The sequence below is a fragment of the Lepisma saccharinum genome, chromosome 19 (assembly GCF_977018435.1).
Source record: "Lepisma saccharinum chromosome 19, izLepSacc3.1, whole genome shotgun sequence".
Taxonomy (NCBI): domain Eukaryota; kingdom Metazoa; phylum Arthropoda; class Insecta; order Zygentoma; family Lepismatidae; genus Lepisma; species Lepisma saccharinum.
The window spans coordinates 52728144-52751604 of NC_139247.1; the positions used below are offsets into that span (position 1 = coordinate 52728144).

A 23461-nucleotide genomic window follows, 5' to 3' on the forward strand; every position below is an offset into this window, starting at 1 on the left:
ACATCAATTTTACACGATCCTTATAAAAAGGCTTCAACACATCATAATACAATTTTAACATGTGTAATTTGGCCAATTCCAATATCACAGCCCCCTACATAAATAGGCTTATCAAACTTAATTTTTGTTTTTTTCATGTTGAAGAGTGCCATATTTTCATCATAAATTCTTCTATAATTGAAATTAGGCTTTGCAATCAATTTTTTGCTCAGGCTGGGGTCAGTAATTATTTTAACATCGGTATGTTTTCTGACATTTTCAATAGTTTTGCCATACACAGAATTGACCATCAATTTAAACAAGGCCTTATCAAATTGGCTCATTGCAGATGTTCGAAGCTCTGTGTTCGTATCAATATATGGCTTCAACCATCTTGAGTGCCTGAACCTCAAAACTTTGCCAATTTTGGTCACTTGAACACCATGATGCATCAGGAACTGGAGGTTCTTGTAATATATGACATAGCCCTGTTTTGGCTCCAGTGTCATCATCAATTTTTTTTGTTTAGAGCCAGGTGAGCACTTAACCTCAGGAATTGGGGGCAGATCAGAAAATGTGTTGTGTAAATCATCAGGAATTGTCAGATCAACCTCTAAGAACAGGCCATAGTCACTGTCATCAAAATCCTTAAGATCTTCAATATTGAAATCTTCAACCCACTCAAGCCCTGCATATGGCAATTTATCCATCATAGCATAACCATAGAGGCTATTGGCATCCACATAAAGTATATAATTTGATGGCAGTGCTGGATCATAATCAGGAATATATTTGTTATTTGCTCTGGTATATCTCTGAGAGCATTGCACCATGCCTCCTCTTATACATTGCTCCATAAACAGATACATGTCCTGATCCTGGATCAGATCCAATTGCATTTTAGTGTTCAAAAACATTGCAGACCATGCTAGGCCTGGCGCACTGTAAAAATACATTGGATCCAGTTTATAATTTTGCATGGAAGATTTTCTGAATGCCTGCAGTATATCAGCTAAGAGGGTCACATCAAGTTTTAAATATGCCTTGTGATAATCACCAAATGTCTGGCATTTTAAATTGTTCCACATCACCTGGGCATGGTGATAATCATCATCAGTGATTCCAGATCCTCTGATTTTGCTCTAAAACTCTTGTTGTGGTGGCAGAGCACACTCATCAAATTTAGAAAAATCTGTAACATAGTCATATGGATATACACCCTTTCGCCTAATTAATTTCAGGTCCTGATTTGGAAACATGGCACATGTGATTTTGAATTGATCATCAGATAATTGAGTGGCCAGTGTAGCCAGGCTAGCAGATAAAATTCTGTATGAATCAAGAAATCTTAAGTGAATAGGAACACCATTAACTTTAATTATTTTGCTAATAGCAATATATTTCTCATCATTTTCTGCTAAAATATTTAAATTCTCCTTGTCAAACCCCTCGTACCTGATCAAATAATGGAAATCATAATTGGATGCTCCATGGCAAAATATGGGGACAAATTTTGGTCTCTGGATCTTAATATTACAGCTATTACACAGGGCCATTAAGAATTTACCATCTGTATGAGAATGGTGATGTACCTTGATATTTGTATCTGAAAATTCAGAATCACATACCGGGCATTTTTCTGCATTGTTGAAATCTTCAATCTGTTTCTCTGTTAAAGGCAACATGGGTTTTGATTTTAATAAGATATTAGATGCTATGTCATGGCACTCATTTTCTATTCTATGTGCAAATTTTTTGATGGCATCTGGTCCCAAGTATAAGTGTGGTTCACTAGCTACACCATTTTGTATAATTATATAACAAAAACTAGAAGGTTCATGTAACTGGTATGGTGTAATTGAATGTTCATCAGGATCTGGGCTGCAGAATGCAAGAGGTTTGAGATTTGATTCAAAATCACAGACTATATATGCTGGGTGTTCCAACAAGGCTTCAAACTTTTTGAATTTTGCATTTTCACTTGGCATTGGCATTACCATATGAACAGGTTTATAGTTGCCACAGTATTTTAAATGTTCAATTAACTTGTTTTTAGCAATTTCTGCATTCATTTCCCGAACCCCATTCACTATTTTTTGACCATCAAATACAGTTAAACATCTTCGGCACAACTTGAATATTGTCTTAGATTTGTCTAATTGTTTTCTGACTAAAGCTTCAAGACTGTGTATCAGAGTGTAATGATATGTGCCATCCCCTTCAATTAAGAGCAGATCAATCGGAATAGCAGAATCATCATCAAGTGTACTGATTCTGAGAGGTGCTATCAAGCAATTGCCACGGCCAGTGGAACAAATAAATACATTAATAGATAATTGTTTACCATTAATATCCCTGGCCTTTTTTTCAAATTTATCAATATTCTGAACAGACATTGGATATTCTAAGCCCTTCATTGCTTCATCGAAATTGTGTTCATATTGTTTATAATAAGTTATTCTCTCAGGATGCCTTGAAACTGGATACAAAGCAGCTAAAATACACCACAAAAAGCATTTCTCATCATTATTTTTTATATTAACCACGGCTGTTTTGTTTTTAATATTGGCAGGTAATGGCAAATATGTAGAACCTTGTAATGGGCTGAATTCAGAAATATTAACATATAACTTGTGTGGAGATCCGCATAGGCTCCATCCAGACTCTTTTGCTGCAAATTCAGAGTGTTTAATATTCAATTGATCTATCAAACTGCTTATTATTTTGTCTGAATTTGCATTTGAATATACAGGTACAGTTTCTGTTATGTGGGGCTGTGTAAATTTTGTGCCATTTGGTTTCTTATATTGTGTAAACAATTTGAGGGAGAGCTTATAAGAGCCATTTTGTGCATTTAGAATTGCCTGCACATCAGGATTTACACTGTTCAAAAAATTCTTAATACCACATCTTGGCTCTGATACAAAACAGTGATCTCTTAATTGGCCATTAAAACTGCTATGGATAAGTGATGCATAGCGTGGCTGCTTTGCTGCTCTAGCATTAACAGGTGTTTCATGCTTTCTTTTCAGACCAGATGTAGATGGTTGTGGGGGCAATATTGATGACTGTACATAAGAATTACACTTATGCCATTTGTAATATGCCTTGCTTAATATTTTATGGCATCTTGGACACATTTTTGTGGCCTTTCTGCATTTCTTAGAATCACAAATATGCCGGTGCCTAGACCAATTAGAACTAGATATATTTTTTTTGCATTGATTGCAATATTTTTGATTTGGCATTTTTATTGTTTATTTATATAAAATTTCCTGGTCCAAAAAAAACAGAACTATGGACAATATGCCAAAACAATTATAACAGCAGTTAGTGGCTGAGCTGGTGTTTTTATACCCAAACAACAGCAGTAACTAGGCTCTGGTGATCCCCAATATAAAATAATTTTGCTCTTTTATTCTGTTGTATAACACTCTTTACCAGGTTTCAGATCTGGGAGCTATCAGTTGTATATCAACTAGCAGTAATTATTCTCAAAATCTCACGTGTGGAGATATTATTTTGCCACATGTATTTCAATCTCACACATTTTATCAGGACTCAAACCCGAGCCTCTTGTTTACAAGGCAACAATATTAACATTTTGCCATCAGGGGAGGCTTCACATTTTACTAGGACTCAAACCCAGAAGCCTCCTGATTACAAGGCAATAAAAACCATGGGGCTATGCACCACACTCTATTGGATCTCAGAACCCAGGAGCTATGAGCTTTATATCAATATACACATGGCGGAATCAATCTGAGGGGGGGCTCACCATTTCTACACTAGAATTCAAGATTCCTGGGATTTTGACAGAAAAACACACTATAAACAATAAGATCATATGGGAACTTGGCATAGTCTTAAGTGTAGGTAAATCTGTCTGTTGAGGCTCATCTTTTCTACACTAGAATTCAAAATTCTTAAAAATTCAGAGCATATCACACTTGAAGAATTGGGGTATAAGCCCCTCTTGGCATTGTTTTAAGTGTAGGCAAATCGGGTTGTTCAATCAAATAACCTCTTCTTTTCTACACTTATAAGTGGTCCTCATCCTATTGTATTTACTACTACTATAAGGCATTTGTAAAGTTGACGCAATGAATACTTGCATGCGTAGTGGTTTTCGACATAAATAAGGCATTTGTAAAGTCGACGCAATGAATACTTGCATGTGTGGTGGTTGTCGACATAAATAAGGCATTTGTAAAGTCGACGCAATGAATACTTGCATGTGTGGTGGTTTTCGACATAAATAAGGCATTTGTAAAGTTGACGCAATGAATACTTTCATATGTGGTGGTTTTCGATATAAATAAGGCATTTGTAAAGTTGACGCAATGAATACTTGCACAGCTTAATAAGCTACCAAGCCATTTTGTTCTTTTACCTGGCACCACTGCAGATAAAATAGCTGACTGATTGTTTTTTGCTCCTAAAACTGTATTTTAAAGTTTTTCTCTGTTCAGAAACTAGAAAAACGTTCTGAATAGTATGGCACAAGTTGAGAAATGGTTCAGATGTTTCACACGAAGAACCTTTGTTGCAATTAAGCAAAACAGTGATTGCCATGGTCAGATGGTGTTCTATCAACTTAGGCTGGCCACACTGATTAGGCGAGAAGGCTCTCGGTTCGACCGATCCAGGAAGACTGTAAAGATTTGCCCAAGATCCTCCTCTCCGTAATTCTCAGACCATTAAGTTCCTGAATTAAGATTCATGACGCAAGGAAAATTCCGTGCTGGAAAGTAGATGAACTTTGGATGAGGTAAACCGTGCTACTATTTTTGCTTCTCCTGGCAAGTACGGGGCCAGGAATCTTATGAAATGATTCCCCTTCCTTCGTTTATCTTCCCTTGGCGGTGGAGTGGGCTAATTGAAGTCATGATTTTCTGACGTTCGTTGCTTGTTCGAGAAGATTTCATGGTTAACTTATCTTAAAACCAGAATTCTGAAGACGTGATTGTTGAATACCCTATACCATTTTTCGTCATTGAATGATTTAGCCACTAAGAATCACGTGCTGCTCTTTATTGTGTACCTGGTTATCTGTAGTATTTTCATAAAGAGTATTATTGAAGTCGTTACTACTATCCGTGACAAAAATATTGAACCCTCGGTTTGCGTGCTTGTAAAACTGTACTCCTTGGAAGGAAAAAAGTCAAATATACCTCATTGGAAAGCTACAAGTGTCTGCTTTTAGACAAAAGCAAGACAAAGTGATTTTAACTCTGTCTGTTTTCTATTCAGATAAAAATGTTTGTAAAAGTGTAGTTTTTTCGTGTAATTTTTACATTAGTCGAATTCAATTGTGTGTAGCTTCGTGTAAAACCGTCGTAAAAATATCATTTTTTTGTGATTGAAGCTTGATTATGTGGAAATATCCAAATATAATGGTACTATCAGCTGCAGAAGAGCCACAATTAATTATTAATTATGATGTTCCAATCTTGGAAATGGTCAGTGCAATGGTCATGAAATGCATATCAAAATGATGGCCGTGGAATAAAATCAAATTTCCATATCTCATTCTTTTACACTGTGCGAATTGAAAACAACAGAGCGAATTGTTTTTCCTGGCAACCGGTTCCCGCGCGATTCACATCGTTGCTATGAACGCATGTAGAGCAAGTGAGCTTTGTTGCCAAGCGTTTCCATTGCCCTTTAAACTCCGCGTCCAAGCAGCTTTGACACGGGAAATGAGCCGAAACAATGTGTTGCGCAAAGGAAAGCATTGTAGAGAAAGTTTCTTTTGTCAGTTCTGTGTTTACATTCCTGCCATGAATATTGCCTGAACACCCACATAGCCATAATAATTCTTACGTGCATTCTGTCCAGGCAGTCGGTCTCTCACAAGTTCGCGTGTTTGTTCGTACGCACAGTATTGAGTGATAGCGGTTCTGTGAAGTGATTTTTTGTTGCATGATAATGGCAAAACGGTAATATCATAGTGGTGCAAGAGAAATGATAGTCAATGCCAAGAGATATTTCTACCAGGAGAAACGAATGGGCGCATCTCAAGACATAAACCAAGGTGTCAATGCACGGCGGAGTGTTTGGGGGTTACGTCAGCACAGTGAAAAAGGTATGTAAAGAAAAAGGGAACAAATATTTGCATCGACCCAATATTTTATTGGGTGAGTTTTTGCAAGATGTGGTGAGATAAAAGATACAGGACTTTTATTTTAATTATCCAGTTCAACAGAATCCATTATGAACAGCATTTTATACTTTCACCTTTCACTAATTATATTTATTGAAAATTTGTTAGTGTGTTGTCCTTCTTTTCTCTAAATGAACCCACAACTCCTTGCTTATTACAACAGTTGCAGCTGTGTAAGAGACCAAAATATAAAAACAATATTTCAGGTGGAATGTATAGCAACACGTTAAATGCTAAAAGCACCACCACTACGCGATACAATGCTTAAGTGAATTTTGCGAGACAAACACAATTTACATGCGTTTTTGTTCTAAATATATTTTAAAATGTTAGTTAGCGTGAAGGGTTCGAATGAGCATTTTTTAAAATATAATTGTTATGTGTTGCTATCGCTACGCACCTCGCTCTGTTTTCCTTGCTTATGAAACCGCTGTACACAGCTGGTGCGTTATTATTGTATAAAGAGAAGACTGGATCTCTGATCGAACATCGTTGCACTCAATATATCTGTTTAAATGTGCGACATAAAATAATACTTGGAAAATGACGTTCATATAAAGCTGAGTGGAGTTGTTTTCTCTTTCTTTAAGTTCACTTTATGCACAGGTAGGCTAATCGGGACTAGATCCGAACCATTATGTACCTCCACCAGGTATCGAAGGAGACGACGTTCATATGAAGTTAACAGCTAGAAGAAACACACCCCCATAAAAAAACCAGCAGTACTCCATTTGCAATGTGAGAAATATTTCATTCATTATTTTATGCTGCGACAATACTTTGGATCGGTTAGACGGAAAGCACTTGCTCGATTCTCGAAGCGAAGTGCAGCGAAACGGCAACGCTGTGGAAGTTGCCTGCAGCCCGCGGAGTCTGAGATTGGCCGCACCCCGCCATACGTCATGCACCCGTTTACCATATTAGAAGTGCGAAAGAATAATTAATATCTGGAACCATATTTGAGGTACACACGCCTTTTTGCAATTTCAATGAATTTGTAATTATGCATTTCAAGGTTGCACGTTTCCCTAAAACGCCAATTTTTGAAACATCTATTAAAAATATGCATTTGATTTTTTCTACAGAGGTGCAGAAATAATCAAACTTCAAGTACACAAAATCTTAAAATTATATGTACAGTCGATTACGAACTGTATGGTGTTAAGTTCCCCGTTCGTGAAAATTGGAATAAAAACTACACTTTTCAGTGATTTTTTTTTATAGTAAGATATCAAAGTTAAGATTAATTTTCAGATAACGCTTATTAAAAGAGTAAATACTTGAAGCTTTCCAATGAGGTATAATTGAATTGTTTCCTCCCACGGAGTACAATTTTACAAGCGCGTAAACCGAGGGCTCAATATTCTTGTCACGGATAGTAGTTCAGCCGTGTGTTTATTACCCAGAAGATTGTGTACCAGAATCCTATGCATCACCTTGCCAAGGAGTGAATCAATTACAGGTAATATTGCAAGGGGTGCATCGCTCACAGGTTATATTCCGCCGTTCACAGGCGATATTCCGTGAGTGCATCGTTCACAGGCGATATTCCGTGGGTGCATCTTTTACACGCGATATTCCGTGGGTTCTTCGTTCACAGGCGATATTAAAAAGGATATATCACCCATATGATATTCCGTGGGTGCAACGTTCGCAGGCAATATTCCAAAGGATATATCACTCACATATGATATTCCGTGGGTGCAACGTTCGCAGTCAATATTCCGTGGGTGCATCGTTCACAGACGACGTTCCGTGGGTGCATCGTTAACAGGCGATATTCCAAAGGTTATATCACTCACATGTGATATTCGAATGGGAACATCTCAAACATTTTATATTCCAAGCCGTGCATATGGGGCATCTAATATCCCAAGGGGTCCATCGGTTAAAGTAATATACAAATTGTTAAATCGCCCAAAGGTAATATTCGAAAGAGTGCATAGCTCATGCGCCAGAGGGTTGCTAGGAGACCAAATCATCCAATGTGTCCCCTCCCATCCCCAGCAGACAAGAAAATATCAATAAATAAACGCTTTTCATTATCACAAATGCGCATTTACTGTACTCTGTCCCTAGAACCTCTGAGACAAGCGATCGAAAAGCCTGTTATCAACAGCGTGAACTGTTTTGCTCCGCCCACTCGCGTTTTCCCCTTCTCTTCCGTTATGCGCGACCTTGCTCCACAGATTCCCGGGACAGAATAAAAATGTGATTGCCTCAGAACATATCCTGCCTCCCAATTAATATTTTCCTAATGCAGTCTCTGATATATTAAGCGGAACATGACGCTTAAAGGTTGAATGCACTGTCTTAAATCATAGTCAAACTGCTGACCTTTTAGGATGGAGGAAAAACACAAGCTTCTGGTGGTGTAGTGTTTCAAGCGTGCATTTGCCGCTCCAGGGAACATAATGTTGCGCAAGGACTTTTTACTCGGGAGTGCAAAGCAATTACCCTGCGTGTGCAACGCATGTGTCTTCGGCTTCCCCCGGGAACTTGCAAGACCTCCCAAGAATGTCAGCGTCTCGTAGCCGCGAAACTTCCCGAAGGAATACCTTCATCCTCACCCTTTATTACCCTTCGCCAGCGGAATGTACAGACTTCTCTTCCACCAGAGACTGAAAACAAATATTTGTGCTTACAAAGAACTTTGCTCTTTTCAGAGACTTTCATTGAAACTGTCTTGACGCTTGCACATTCCTCCATTTACCACATTCACGCCAGAAAACTTGTATTGGGTAAGCTATAATAGGTTTTTAACAAGTTCGACCTGTGTTTACTACTCAATAAGTAGCAATATGGGCATTAATATATCCCACGTTGGTTATAGATTTTTAACGAACTGCTGATGAGGGTTATTCGTACGTATACCTCTATCTTTCTCTCCCTCTCTCTCCCTCCCCCTTTATCTTTATCTCTTTCTTCTTCTCTCTTTCTATCTTCCTCTGACTCGCTCTCTTCGTTATTCTATTCCTCCTTTGTCTCATTCTCTAGTGTCCCACTTTCTCTCTTCCCCTTTCTTTCTCTTTCCCTTGTGTCCCACTTTCTCTCTTCCTCTTTATTTCTCTTCTCCTTTCTTTGTTTCTCTCTTCCTCTGTCTTTCTCTCTTCCCCTTTCTTTCGCTTTCCATTTCTTTCTCTCTTCCCCTTTCTTTCGCTTTCCATTTCTTTCTCTCTTCCCCTTTCTTTTTATCTTCCCCTTTCCTTCTCTCTTCCCATTTCTTTCTCTATCTCCCTTTCTTTCTCTTCCCCTTTCATTCTCTTCCCCTTTCATTCTCTTCCCCTTTCTTTCTCTTCCCATTTCTTTCTATCTTCCCCTTTATTTATCTTCCCCTTTCTTCCTCTCTTCCCCTTTCTTTCCCTTCCCCTTTCTTTCTCTTCCCCTTTCTTTCTCTCTTCCCGTTTCTTTCCCTTCCCCTTTCTTTCTCTTCCCCTTTCTTTCCCTTCCCATTTCTTTCTCTCTTCCCCTTTCTTTCTCTTCCCCTTTCTTTCTCTTCCCCTTTCTTTCCTTCTTCTCCTTTCTTTCTCTCTTCCCCTTTCTTTCTCTTCCCCTTTCTTTCTCTTCCCCTTTCTTTCCCTTCCCATTTCTTTCTCTTCCCCTTTCTTTCTCTCTTCCCCTTTCTTTCTCTTCCCCTTTCTTTCCTTCTTCTCCTTTCTTTCTCTCTTCCCCTTTCTTTCTCTCTTCCTCTTTCTTTCTCTGTTCCTCTTTATTTCTCTTTCTCTCTTACTCTTTCGTTCTCTCTTCCTTTCTTTCTCTTTCTCTCTTCCCCTTTCTATCTCTTTCTCTCTTACTTTTTCTTTCTCTCTTCCCCTTTCTTTCTCTTCCCCTTTCTTTCTCTCTTCTCCTTTCTTCCTCTCTTCTCCTTTCTTCCTCTCTTCTCCTTTCTTTCTCTCTTCCCCTTTCTTTCTCTCTTCCCATTTCTTTCTCTCTTATCCTTTCTTTCTCTCTTGTCCTTTCTTTCTATCTTCCCATTTCTTTCTCTCTTCCCCTTTCTTTCTCTCTTCTCCTTTCTTTCTCTCTTCCTCTTGCTTTCTCTCTTCCCCTTTCTTTCTCTCCCCATTTCTTTCTCTCTTCCCATTTCTTTCTCTCTTCTACTTTCTTTCTATCTTCCCTTTTCTTTCTCTCTTCCCATTTCTTTCTCTCTTCTCCTTTCTCTCTATCTTCCCATTTTTTCTCTCTTTCCATTTCTTTCTCTCTTCTCCTTTCTTTCTCTCTTCTCCTTTCTTTCTCTTTCTCTCTTCCCCTTTCTATCTCTTACTCTTTCCTTCTCTCTTCCCCTTTCTATCCCTTTCTCTCGATTAATTTCCATACACTCATACTTTCCATATCCTACAAGAAGTCCTGATCTGTCTGTGTGTGATGCTTTTCTGTGGCGATTTCTGAAAGAACTACTTCAGACCCATTCCACATAGTCTAGCCCAGTTACGTGAAAACATGGAAACATTCCTGCACATCGTAGATAACAGCGAACGACATGTAGAGCACATAGTTGCCCGATAGATAACATGCTGCGTTAAAATACAGTAAATGTACATAAAGAATACATAAATAAAAAAATCTTATTTTTGAACCACCATGTACGGACGACAAATGTAGTAATAAGATGTGTTTTATACAGCGTATATTGATACACTTGCAGGTTGAATTGCATCTTCTGCAAATATGCTGTATAAAGAAACAAGCTGCCGGAGTACTAAGTGAGACGAGTTTACTATTGAGAATCACTACTCTAAAGAATATATTCTATATATTTATATTTAGAGCACAGCCTCGAAGACGCACAGAGCCATAAACGAAGCTCCAACTCACTTTAAAGAGCGGTTTGTTGCACGTAAAAGGAAGCTCTTCGCTCCCGCTCACCTAGCCAAACAAAAGGGTCGCACACATTTCAACCCAATTGCTCGTCGCCACGTTCACTGTGACGTAGGTCGTAATAAACCTCGTCAACAGCTTCATTTAGTTAATCCCTTCCTGGGGTTGAGAGAAGAGGCTATTTTTAGAAAGGCTGGCGGGATTCCAAATATGAATTGGCGACACGGCAAAATGCCAGTGTATCTCGGAAGTTCCGCTCCCAATTTTTCAAGTCTTCCGGGCGACTCTTGCTTTTATTTTTTTCCCTCCCTTCCTTCCTCTTCCTCTCTCTCCCCCTCTCCTCTCCGTCCCCATCATCTCTCGGAGACTTCCAGGACAATCACATTCTTTCCCTTATAAATTCTCATGCAGATGTGGTTCTCGAATCAATATGTCGCCGAAGTCTCTCGACAGATCTGACCAAGAGTTGTGAAAGTCGGCATAATTTACTTTCTCCTTCTTTACGAATATATGAAATACAGAAAGTACTTTTTTGCAATAACAGCAATTCTTCTCCTCACGGTCCTGTTATGAGATTTTTATGAAGTAAAAAGCTAGGAAATCATGGCTCCAAATATTCCCCTAGAATCCAAACTTCATACAGGGTACTTCAGAATGTATTGACAACTTTCAAATCTGTAAGTGATGAAATATTTCATCTCAAATTGTTCGCACATGACATTCATTTGTCTTCTTCCGTGTTTGGTATAATAATTGTATGCATTAGTCATACTTTTATACATAAATAGAAGATATTAGTCTCAGAAATAGCACAGTGTCGCAAGGAAAATTTAAAAATCGTTGTGAATACAATGTAAAACCATCAAAGTACAAGTGATCCTTTAAATTAAACAGTTTCTTAACTTGTAACGAAAATACTCCTTTCGCACTAAACCTTTTTTATTCATGTATTCTCGTAAGGAACTAAACTGTATGTGAAAGGTTGAAATATATGTGTTTCCCTTACTAAAGTTCATAATTTTTAAACTCGAATGTTATTTTCCTTTCACTTTCAGATTGACCTGAAGCATATCAATCAGAAATATAATGACAACAAGGTTGAGATTGGGATAGATCTCAGGGAATACTATCCCAGCGTTGAGTGGGACATCTTGGGAGTGCCAGCCGAAAGACACGCGAAATCCTATCCTTGCTGCAAGGAGCTATACCCAGGTTAGTACAAAAGTCAAATCAGCATTACTGGTCATGGCAAAATTAGACCAGATCTCGTCACTAATTTTTCGGCCATTAGACGACACTGGAAAACTAAACTGACGCTTTTAATTCAAGATTAGAAGTTACACGATGTCTACAATAACGATATCGGAATATTCTTTGATTCTTTTATTGGCTGTGTCACAGATTCTCGTCTTCTCCTATCTACCATGGCCAATATCATACTTAGCAGGGATATAACTGGGCCAAATCCATAGACTTCGAGTTACCAGATCGGAAATGAGGACCCTTCAACATGGTAAACCTGAAGCCAAAAATTTACCAGCCGATTGATACTAACATGGCGGTGAATGTACCGTCATATTTACACTTGTTACAAATATTTGAAGATTTTTAGTCACTGCGCCATGCAAGACTGCCATTTAACAGTCGTTCCAATACAGGAAAACGTAATTGTTCATTTTGCATGTTCACTTCGGAATTCGCATCTCCGCCATCTTTTTATCAATCCCGGTAATGGGAACATGATTCGACATTTCAGTCTGAAAAGGTGAGGTCTGTGACCAAATCGCTATGACATCAAATTGAATTTTGTGTTAAAATTGTATTTCAGTGCTTGTGTAAGTAACGATTGATATTAATCAGCAAATAAACCATGTTTACCTGAATACGAGTAGAACTTAGAATGAAACATGAATGTTTAAGGACATTAATTTCTTTCAAATTCCCTCCATTTTGCCGTCTTAAGAAAGAAAGGTGTGTTTGATATGGCAAAGCATTTGTGTGAAACTTGTACGATATTTACATATTAATAACTTTCCTGATTTTCTGAAATATGTTCTTTGCTACTTAATGAATAGCAAAAATACAGAGTAAATAGGTGCCGTATATGCAATTTCTGATTTAAGAAATCCATGATTATTTGAAAATTTTGATTTACGATTTTTCCTGCGAAATAATTGCTAATACATATAATCATCTCCGAACTATGTTTTTCATTGTTTCATTGTCTCCAGGAAGCACCTTTCATACAGTAGCTATATATAATAACTATTCTCCAGTGGCGGCGATTGGGGGTGCGTGGGGGGTCAGTTACCCTTCTCTTTTTGCCCGTGTAGTATGACCTCTTAATGACAAATCTTGTCAATCAAGAGAAAGTAAAATGTCCTTCCCCTCTATAGGTCTTTTCAGTTCTTACGGCGGGCGCTCTAGAAGCTGGCAGGGGAAGTGGGGAGCGGGGAAGGGTCCAATCCAGCGCGATAAGAAACGTAGGGGTCAGTAGAACGAGTTTCACGTAGTGCTTTTTCCGGCCGCGTCGTGTCTCTCGGCGCCACTGCTGTTGTCTGGTTGGTCTGTTGCGTAATCCCCGCTCTCCACTTCCCTTGGCAGGACTAGGACCGGCCGCCGTAAGAACTGAAAAGAGCTTTGTTTTGGCACCCAATCGGCGCTACTGCTGTTCTCACACACCTTGATTGACTTCACGGTAATCCTCTTGGTTACAAACGTCACTAATATATTTAGTTGATAATTTTAAAAAGTTGCACACTGTCCAGCACATTAATTGAATTGTATAATTTGGCGAGTAATTAATTATCAAATCCTTTTGTGATTTTGTGTTATTGTTTTTATGTTATTAAGTACTAAAGTTGGCTTTGGGCAACCTGCTTTGGCTTCTGTATATGTTTAGGATTTATTCTTGCATTCTCGTCTTTCTTAAATATGTAATTCAAGTAATAGACTTTGATTTTTCACTCTACCATGTTCAATCATCGGTGGAAGGAAAGTTCAGTAGTTCCGTTTACCACTTCAAGTTTTACATCCAGCTAAGCCTAAAGTGCCCTTAATTCAGTTAAGTTGTCCATAAATTGAACAATTATTTCAAATGCGAGTCAGCCTTACCACGCTCTGCTACCAAAAATGTCTCATTTTTTATTCCAGATATCTTCTTCAACATCACACTGAGGAGGAAGACCTTGTTCTACACAGTCAACCTCATCGTTCCTTGCGTCGGCATCTCCTACCTCTCTGTCCTAGTGTTCTATCTGCCAGCAGACTCCGGCGAGAAGGTCGCCCTCTGCATCTCCATCCTGCTCTCCCAGACCATGTTCTTCTTGCTCATCTCCGAGATCATCCCTTCAACGTCGCTGGCGCTCCCTCTTCTGGGGAAGTACCTCCTGTTCACCATGCTCCTTGTCGGATTATCCGTTATCATCACAATCGTTGTCCTCAACGTCCATTACCGGAAGCCAAGCACACACAAAATGGCGCCTTGGGTGAGAAAGATCTTCATAGAGACTCTTCCCAAGTTGTTGCTCATGCGAGTCCCCGAACAGCTCCTGGCCGATCTGAAGGCTTCCAGGAACGGTGGGCAGGATCCTCGTCAGGGAATCAGGGACTGCAATGGACTTCATGGAGGTGCTGAGAATCGATTCAGTGGATTCAGCTTCAACGGTCTTCCTGGTCCTGGGATGCTGGATGGGAACAGTGGGAGTGATTTTCTCAACAGTGCGCGCAAGAAGTATCCTTTCGAGTTGGAGAAGGCTATTCACAATGTGTTATTCATCCAGCATCATATGAGGAGGCAGGACGAATTCGATGCGGTAAGTACTCCTTCTTTATAATATCATTGATAGCTTGTTTTGTGTTGTGTCCAAAGCTTTTTCTGGGAATCTATATTTTGGAAGTTGCAAGTATGTTATTGTTGATGCTTGCCTGTATCTATAGTTTGTGTGAGATCAAATAGTTCTCTACACCGCATGTGCTTTGTGCTTCCCCGTGCGTGCTTCTCATAAGAGTTGCCTGAATGGTAGTGATAATGGGGCATTTTTTTTATTTTACTCTCAGCTCTTCTCTTGTCTTCACGTGAACTATTGGTTTGACTACTATTTGAGCAAGTATTATTATTCCCTCGATGCCAAAGAACTTAATTTTTTGTACCTTGGTCACTTTCCTGCCTCTATAACCTACGGCAATGAAATTGATGAAGATACTTATAGAGAAACACGTATGCTCAGGCTCGAATAGATGCTACAACCCTGTCAAATAGACGATGTAAATAGCTCAACAGAAGATGAGACTAATGTGCTTCAAAGTATTTCTAATGAAAACAAACACAACAGATATTTCTTAAGCTAGTGTGCATGTTCATTTGTTTTTCGTATTTATATTGTTTTTATTTGCGTCCCACTCTTTGTCTCTAAAAGTCGAGCCAAGCTTTGTTTCGGCGCTGTACCCGCCTTTCTGGTAATGACGCACTGTTGCCACGTCTGACTTGCAGTAAAACAAGTGATTAGGCCTAACGCTGCCCGCCTGTTTGGCAGCAAACAGCAACCTTAGCAACATAACCGATTTGCTCTGTAAATTGGCGCCAGAAGTTAGCTTGACTCGGGAATAATTCGAAGTTTTGAGGACAAAATATGAATGAAAGATTTTGAAATTTCTTTTTGAGGTTATTTCTCTGAGAATTTCCTCTAATGCATTGTTTTGTTGATGTTTCTATGTGTCTTATACCTTCTGTAAGGAATATCAAATTCTATTAGATCTTGAAAGTCGTTTAACGTTGTTTTTGTAGCCATTTGCTTTGATGCATGGTTTGATCTATGTTTTAAAGTGTCCATTCCTTCTGTGTGTATCGATCAAGGATCCTCAGTTGCTAGTAGCTGCTTTTCAAATGTTTATTTTGTCTTCCTGCACGTTCGTTCTGTACAACTTCAACGCATGTGTCGCAAAGACGGTTGATCTTCTCAATATCCCTTCCAAGCTTGTTGCATGTCGTCATCATCTCAACGCATGTCTAAATTTTGATGTTTTTTTTCACTTCCAGTTCATCAAGCTCTCTAAAATAACCTTCCTTTTGCTCTTGCAGGAAGATCAAGATTGGGGTTTTGTCGCAATGGTCCTCGATCGGCTCTTTCTCTGGATTTTCACCATCGCGTCCATTGTCGGAACATTCGCCATCTTGTGTGAAGCCCCCGCCCTCTATGACGACACGAAACCCATTGACATGGAGCTTTCGTCTGTTGCGCAACAACAGTTCCTGCCAGACGTGGAATTCTAGCAATCATTCGTTTCAAGGATTGGCTGTGCTATATTTGCGGACGCGCCATCATAACTTCGTAGAGAAGTATAGGAATTTTAAAAAGAAACTGAAAAAAAGATTATAGTCTTTGACACTAGAAAAGTACAGTGGACCTCATTGAAGTGCTGTGCTTGGAGTTCTCGTCCAAATCTTTCGGAAGCTGTTAGATTATCGGCCATTCTCAGGAAAGAACCGGAAATCACAATTCTGCTGTCTTTTGTTTATATGCAAAGCATAGGGAGCCATCTAGTGATGAATTCATAACTTTCATGGTATTAAGTTTCCCCTTAATTAGTTCAGTGATGCAGAACATATGCCCTGCCAATATTTCATTAAGTGCTGTGTTTTGTGATGATATGAATGGCAATTTTCTAATCCTATAACAATGAAAATATCTACTTTTTGTCTGCACACAGCTTGTTTTGTCTTAAAAGTAACTTGAGCGATTAACAAGTTGCCTGCACCATAAACTTCTTAGCATATGCATATATATATAGTAACTCATATGATTCAACTTGTGAGAGAATCAGTGATTCACGTATTGAAGTTTACAATAATTGCTGCAAACACTATCATATATAACACACATCGTTAAAGATATATACGCACGAGGGAATGATCAGTATACGGTACAACCTTTATTACAAAGATTCCCAAAAATATTTACTACATTATGGCAACAATTAACCCAATTTCGTAGCGTGTTTTATAGAAAGACAATGACATAGCGAAACTAATAACATTTACTGGTTTGTACCAGTAGTTTGCATATTTAAATCAGTTAAAAATGTCCTCAAAATATGTATATATTGATTTCCTTAAATTTGTTTTGCAACAGATAGCATTACTTTATATTATTTTTAAAGTACATGGTGTTTTGAAAGTACCAGCAGAAAATAATTTGTCGGTGGAAATGCATGACTAAAATTAATGAAATTAACAATCAAATTTACTTTACTTTTGATTTCACATACTATGTTCTCATTGTCCGAATTTGTGTGTATCATAATGGAAGTAATATGCTTTTTTATGTTGTTTTAAAACTTGTGAACGTAAAGTGGCACTCGAAGACCTACACTACAGAGAACGTGTGATACTTGTGTAAAGAATTAAAAGTTCTTATTTTATGATAACGTAACGGTAATGTATTATTTTTGGAAGCAAAGTAACGTCAACCTGTTAACTTACCCAAGTATGCTTAATGTGAACAAACATTTATCTTCATATTATCTTCTTGTAATGTTTTTTTCAACATTTCTGAAATAACCAGCTACTGCCTACATTTCTCCATAGTTTTGTAAATGTATTGTTACTTTGTAAGCAAACGAAGCCGGTTACGATTCCCGGTAGGGTACATGTCAAACGTTCGGATCCCACTATAACTCCAATTTGAATATAGTGGACTTAAATCATGATCTAGCACACGTTTATCTGCAAATATAATGCTGCACATCTTTTCATCGATATACAGGATGTATCATAAGTAATAGCGCAAACTGACACAGTTGAAAGCAGACGATAATAAAAGCAAAAAGTCTCGATAAACATGTTTCTGCAAACGAGACGTTTTCGAGATAATTGCGAATGTGTGGTTACAAGCCACCACTGACTTCATTGCTTGTAAACGTCGTCCTAGTTGGTAAAATGCTAATAATGTGTGCGAATGTGTGGTTAGAAGCCGTCACTGATTGCATTTTGTAAACACAGAGTGCTTTACTCCTTGCCCGTTCCGAGGTTTGCTCTTTGTTTACAAAACAGAAGATTTCCGAGAGGTGGCGTTGTAATCAAGCAGGATGGATACAATCAGTACACAGTTTAATCGTACTGTGGGAGTCACGTCAGTTGTGCTGTACTGCGTAGTGAAAATGGAACCTTACAGCAACGAAGAGTACATTTTACCAACTAGGACGACGTTTACAAACAATGAAGTCAGTGGCGGCTTGTAACCACACATTTCGCAATTATCTCGAAAACGTCTCGTTTGGAGACCCATGTTTACTGAGACTTTTTTGCTTCTATTATCGTGTTCTTTCAACTGTGTCAGTTTGCGCTATTACTTATGATACACCTTGTATTTTGGTTATAAAATACAGAATACAGATTTACCATGTAGGTCGAGTTTGAGTTTTTACAATCACTTTATGCACAGAATAAAAGTGGGATCCGAACCACTATGTGAAAACAAGCATCTAATCTTAGATGTGTTTATTGCATAAATAATGGATATTTTTTCATGGATAAAACAGCTATACAGCATACAATAATAATATTAATAATCTGTGAAATCAACAATATATACGTGGTCTTGTTTCGTTCACATTCATTCAACTCTATATTTCAGACATTGGTGCCATCTATGTAACAAAGTAAGTAAACATAATGAAGGACAATCAAATGTTATTTTTGTCACTGACTGTACAACTCCCTCAGATATATTCATAGGAGACGGTTGCTTGTATCACACGAAAATATCACCTTATACTAATAACTTCAAGTGCATTAGTGTATTAAAGTGCATTACATCAATTTATGCATAAAACACGCGATGCATCATTGTGTAATTACGTCTGATGTCCCGCTTCTATACTTTATGCATTATTCATACAGTGTTAATATTTAACTCCAGTACTCCGTAAACGTTAAAGCGTAATTAACAATAAATATTTATTTTCTTGGCAGTGTGAAGTTTTCACTATTTTTACATTAATAGGGTAACTAGAGATAAAAAACAACAGTTTTTGCTGTCAAATGCAGATTTGTACGTTTGGGTGCAATGGATAATACCTTCAATTTGTTGTACTTCTTTATGGAAGGAGATAGGAATTGTTTTCATACCTTTATCCTTCCTTGATGGCATGCTAGATATAAACTGTGTTCTTTTTTTTATTTTAGAAAGTTTGTGCTTTACCACAGATAAGAACATTTTCGAAAGTGAAAATAATTAAGTAGCCGTGTCACGAAATGCATTTTAGTATTATTATACTTCGACAAATATGTTGCTTTTTAAGAAAGAGATGATTGTAACAAGATTTTAACCTTAGTAGCAGCGTCCTAAATGGAAGTTGCCAAAGTTATGTCCTATCAGCTTTCTAAAAGAATTTAAGTCCATAAGACTATAATAAAATATAGAACTGTAGCATATCCGATCTTCTGAAATTTTGTTGCACACCTCTGATTAGCGTTTAATGCAATTGTAATTACCATTACTTTTAAACATGGTGTCATTTGTTTACTACCATCTATGAAATTCATTTGAAGGAATTCTCCATTTGTATGCCAAACAACGTTTATGAAAATGCAATTAGTGAGCACATTTTATCTTTCAAATTACATTGACTTTTGAAACTTAAACTTGGTTTTAATGTTTCAAGCTAATGGTACACCTCTCTCTCTCTCTCTCTGCTTTTCTTATCTGCATACATATAATTGGAAGGAACTTAAAATTACCAAAGATATGTCAATTACATTTTTGTCACTGTTCTTCTATATTCTACGTTTTTCACAACTCCCATATTTTTTCCAAATTTGTATTCATTATGAAAGAGAAATAAGTCCCGGACCGTGGTCGAAGCGTAGAGGGAGATTATTTCCGTAACACCTTTGGCTGTTATTCATTTGAAGCTTCGGAACGAGTCACAACTCTCGAAGCAGCCAATTAACCAAGCGAGCCGCTGACGTCATCTCAACCCAGAACCTATCGCTAAGCCCCTTGCTCAGGTTCTACACGCCCACTAGGCTCGCTAGACAGACTCGCGCAGTCCGCTGGAGATGTTCCAAAAGTAATTCGAATCACGGGTTATCATCATTATTTTATGAAACAAAAATAAACAAGAATATCATGTTATAACCGAAGAAAAATTTACGGTGCAAATCAAAACTCAGTGTGCAATTTCCATCTTGAATTATATGCTAAAACATGCCCAACTCAACAATAATATCATTTTTTTTAATACTAGCTTGGCATTGTTGTTCTGTCTTTAGCTACCCTATTATTATTGAGACTGCCATATTGTGTGTGTGTATTAAAGAACTGCTGAAACTAAGGTGCTAATTTTCTGTACATAAAGATCCCTTACATTTAAAAATGGATATTCATTATTATTTATTTATACCAAACAGTAATCATACTCGCAAAGAGAATATGCAAAAACACAATTGTCATACTTCATTAAACCGATATTACTACGTCGTAGTTAACTAGATCCCCTTGTTATTATCAAAAGACACTATTATAACGTTTACGTAGTTGTTCAGTCACCCAGTAAAAATGTGTATTCATATAACTATATATTATAAATATGTAAATTATTACTCACTGGAAAGCATTATATTGAATAATAAATTTCTTCTCTCGTAAATAACTGACAATCGATTTTAGCATATAAGAGTGACAATCATGCCAAATCCAGAATTGTCAATATATTGTCAGTAAAGCCCACCTTCTGCTTTGTGCAAGTTTTTTCTAACTTTATCGTGCAGAAAAATGGATACAATAGAAGGGTTACCCACCCCAACCCCTACTTACTGTCATGAACCCTCTCCCGAAATTCCTGGAAACTGGTCAAGGAGAATTGAACGCAAGGTATAATTTTTTTTATGCATAAAGTTTATTAATATCGGCACTTCTTGCATAGACTTCGTTAGTGCAATTAATAAACAGATTTTCAATGCATGAATTATTTCATTGTGATATAACAAACTATAAGCGTGGTAAAATTAAAATTAATTTTAGTTTGTACATTACAGTTGCAAAATAATGTTAGCCTAATATTTTAATTATCTCGACAGGAAATAGAACGGCTGAATTTCGAATATTTACTATCTTTAAAGCTTTCATGGTTGTTCTATTATTGAACTTGTTAAGTTGCATATTTACGTACAGTCACTGACAAAAAATACGTTGCAAATAAAAGGAAATTGGTTTTGTCTGGTGTTGTCTTTTGAAGATCAGAAACTCTTAGTATGTGTAACCTTGACCCTTTGTTAACACAATTTTGTCCATTAAGCATATAACCAAATATCGCTGAAAGTGTTAATTTCATTTTCTATACTCAACATATGTTTGCTGCTCATGGTATATGAGTTTATATCAGGCAGCTGCAATAAAAGGTAGATGAGAATTTAAACGTAATAAGAAAAATTATAATTATTAGAGTGCTTCTTCTCGAATGTCCCGCAACTAGCTTCTTAAAACAGTGTGTTCTGCGTTGCATTGAGCATAGTATTCTTTTCTTTGAATGGCCGATAGTCGAACAGTGCTGGATTGACAAGTTTATAGTTTAGTATGTGAAACAGTGACTGAAACGAACCCTACTATATTCTTGTGATGGAAAGAATATTACTTGTATCTAATTCAGCGTCAAAGGGTGAGTCTTAAATATACAATTACTGAACGTAATCAACTAATGTGTGTACATACAAGTGTATTATTTTCTACCATGCTAGTGGAAAACAAAACAGTGAGTGGCACTTATGATAATCATTACATGTGTTGAAGTGTGGAACGTTGTCCAGTGGATGTCCAAATGGTTCTGCGCATACGTCGGAAACCACGCATGCGCGAAGTGATCTGTGGGTTTTTATTTCCTGCGCAGACGTCGTGGCTCGAGCTTGCGCAGGATTGAAAGTAGGTGGTTGGTTGTTTTTCTTGCGCATGCGCCGTGACAAGCACTAAGAATAAAGAAGATGCGTTGTGGTCAGTTCTTTAACAGACTGGTTAAACTGTCATTGCCAACGATATTCCTTGTCTATTTCTTTCATTATTCATAAAAGTATCAGCGCTAACACTGTCATTTTTCTATCAAATAAATCATGCATCTCTGTGTTTTACAGTCTATGTGAACCTTTAATCACTTCTTTCTCTGTATTAAGTATCGACTAGTTCTGGATGTAGTAATCTTTACTCGAAGCGTCAGGAGTAAGAACAAACAATAACAACTCGGTGAGATTAAAACTGAATATTTCGATTTATAAAAACACTAAGAATAATGTGATCATGTTCTATCTTAGAGCAAAAACAGAAACTAATTCCAAATGTTTAAATAAGTAATAACAATCAGCTAATATTGGCGAGAAGACTGTTTGCTTAAGTGAAGATTCTGTTTTTAAAATTGGATTTTTTCAATATTATTATAATTTGTTCTCTGGGCTATAAGGAAGAAACAAATCAAAAATGATGTTACCATTTGTTCCTTTTTTTTTTAAATGGAATGTTGTGCAAATTGAATGTTGCATGTTCATTGTACAGTTTGAAACTAAAAGTTAAAAGTGGCAATATGATTATTGCCTGATGTGTTTGTCTTTTATATTAATAAAGGAAGAAAGTTAAAAGGAATGTTTTTTGAAGTATGTGGACATTTCAATCTTACATATTCATGTTGAACGTTGGCGACACCAAATGACTAAAACATAATGTTCTATTATTTCATGTACAAAATAGATATAATGACTTTTATAGATGTATAGAATTAGAGAAGAAAACTTCACCTCCTTCTTTATTCACATAAATTATGTTTAATCTTTACCTCCATTTATTGATTTGGTTGCCTACTTTGATGTTAAACTTTACATGTAAAACATTTCCGGAGACAGTACTATAGCTATCATAATTCATTTAAACTTGGATAGAGTTGATTTTTATAAGAAGAAGTCCATATCACAAACAAAACTTCAGCGGCATATCAAGGACGAAATTCAATTCAACAAGGTTGAATAAGAATCTGTTGAACAAATGGATGTAGGTTGCATAGTTTTTCTTCTGAAAGTAAAGTTTTCTTCACTTTTGAATGATTTAAGGATCTAGTAACGTAATGTCCAACCATATTCTAATATAACATTGTAGCTGTTTTGAACAAGGTGTTGTATGTATATGAGTGAATATGCATACGACACTGCTTGCAGTGTCAACCTGGTATACTTGTTTTGCACTATACGTGAAAATTTATACTTTTTGCTCTACTGGTTCTTAAAGGTAAATATTCGAAGGAAATACGTATAAGGGCAGTTTCGTTCTGACGTCCCTAATTATCCTCAAAGGAAAGTACTGCCTATTACACTGAAATAACTTGTATTATTTTGTAGTCTATTATATCTTATGCAGGGTGATTCTCTCGATAGACACTTGCTATGTCTTTATAGTTTTCCTGCAAGTCGATACCTAGAATGTTGCAATACAATTTCTTCCTAAATCTGATGCTACAAATAGCTCT

General features: G+C 37.3%; 1 protein-coding gene across 2 annotated transcripts in view; it reads left to right on the forward strand.

Moving 5' to 3' along the window:
* The window catches only part of LOC146002867 (acetylcholine receptor subunit alpha-L1-like), a 361057-nt gene that overhangs the window by 245873 nt on the left and 91723 nt on the right, over positions 1–23461 (forward strand). The window contains exons 5-7 of one of the 2 annotated variants that reach the window (XM_083140883.1): positions 12016–12172; positions 14114–14775; positions 16041–17698. In XM_083140883.1, coding sequence (XP_082997009.1) covers positions 12016–12172; positions 14114–14775; positions 16041–16232 — 1011 coding nt within the window. In that variant the 3' untranslated portion in view covers positions 16233–17698. Of the gene's footprint in view, positions 1–12015; positions 12173–14113; positions 14776–16040; positions 17699–23461 lie in introns of those variants that run through there. The other variant, XM_083140884.1, reaches the window with a different exon arrangement.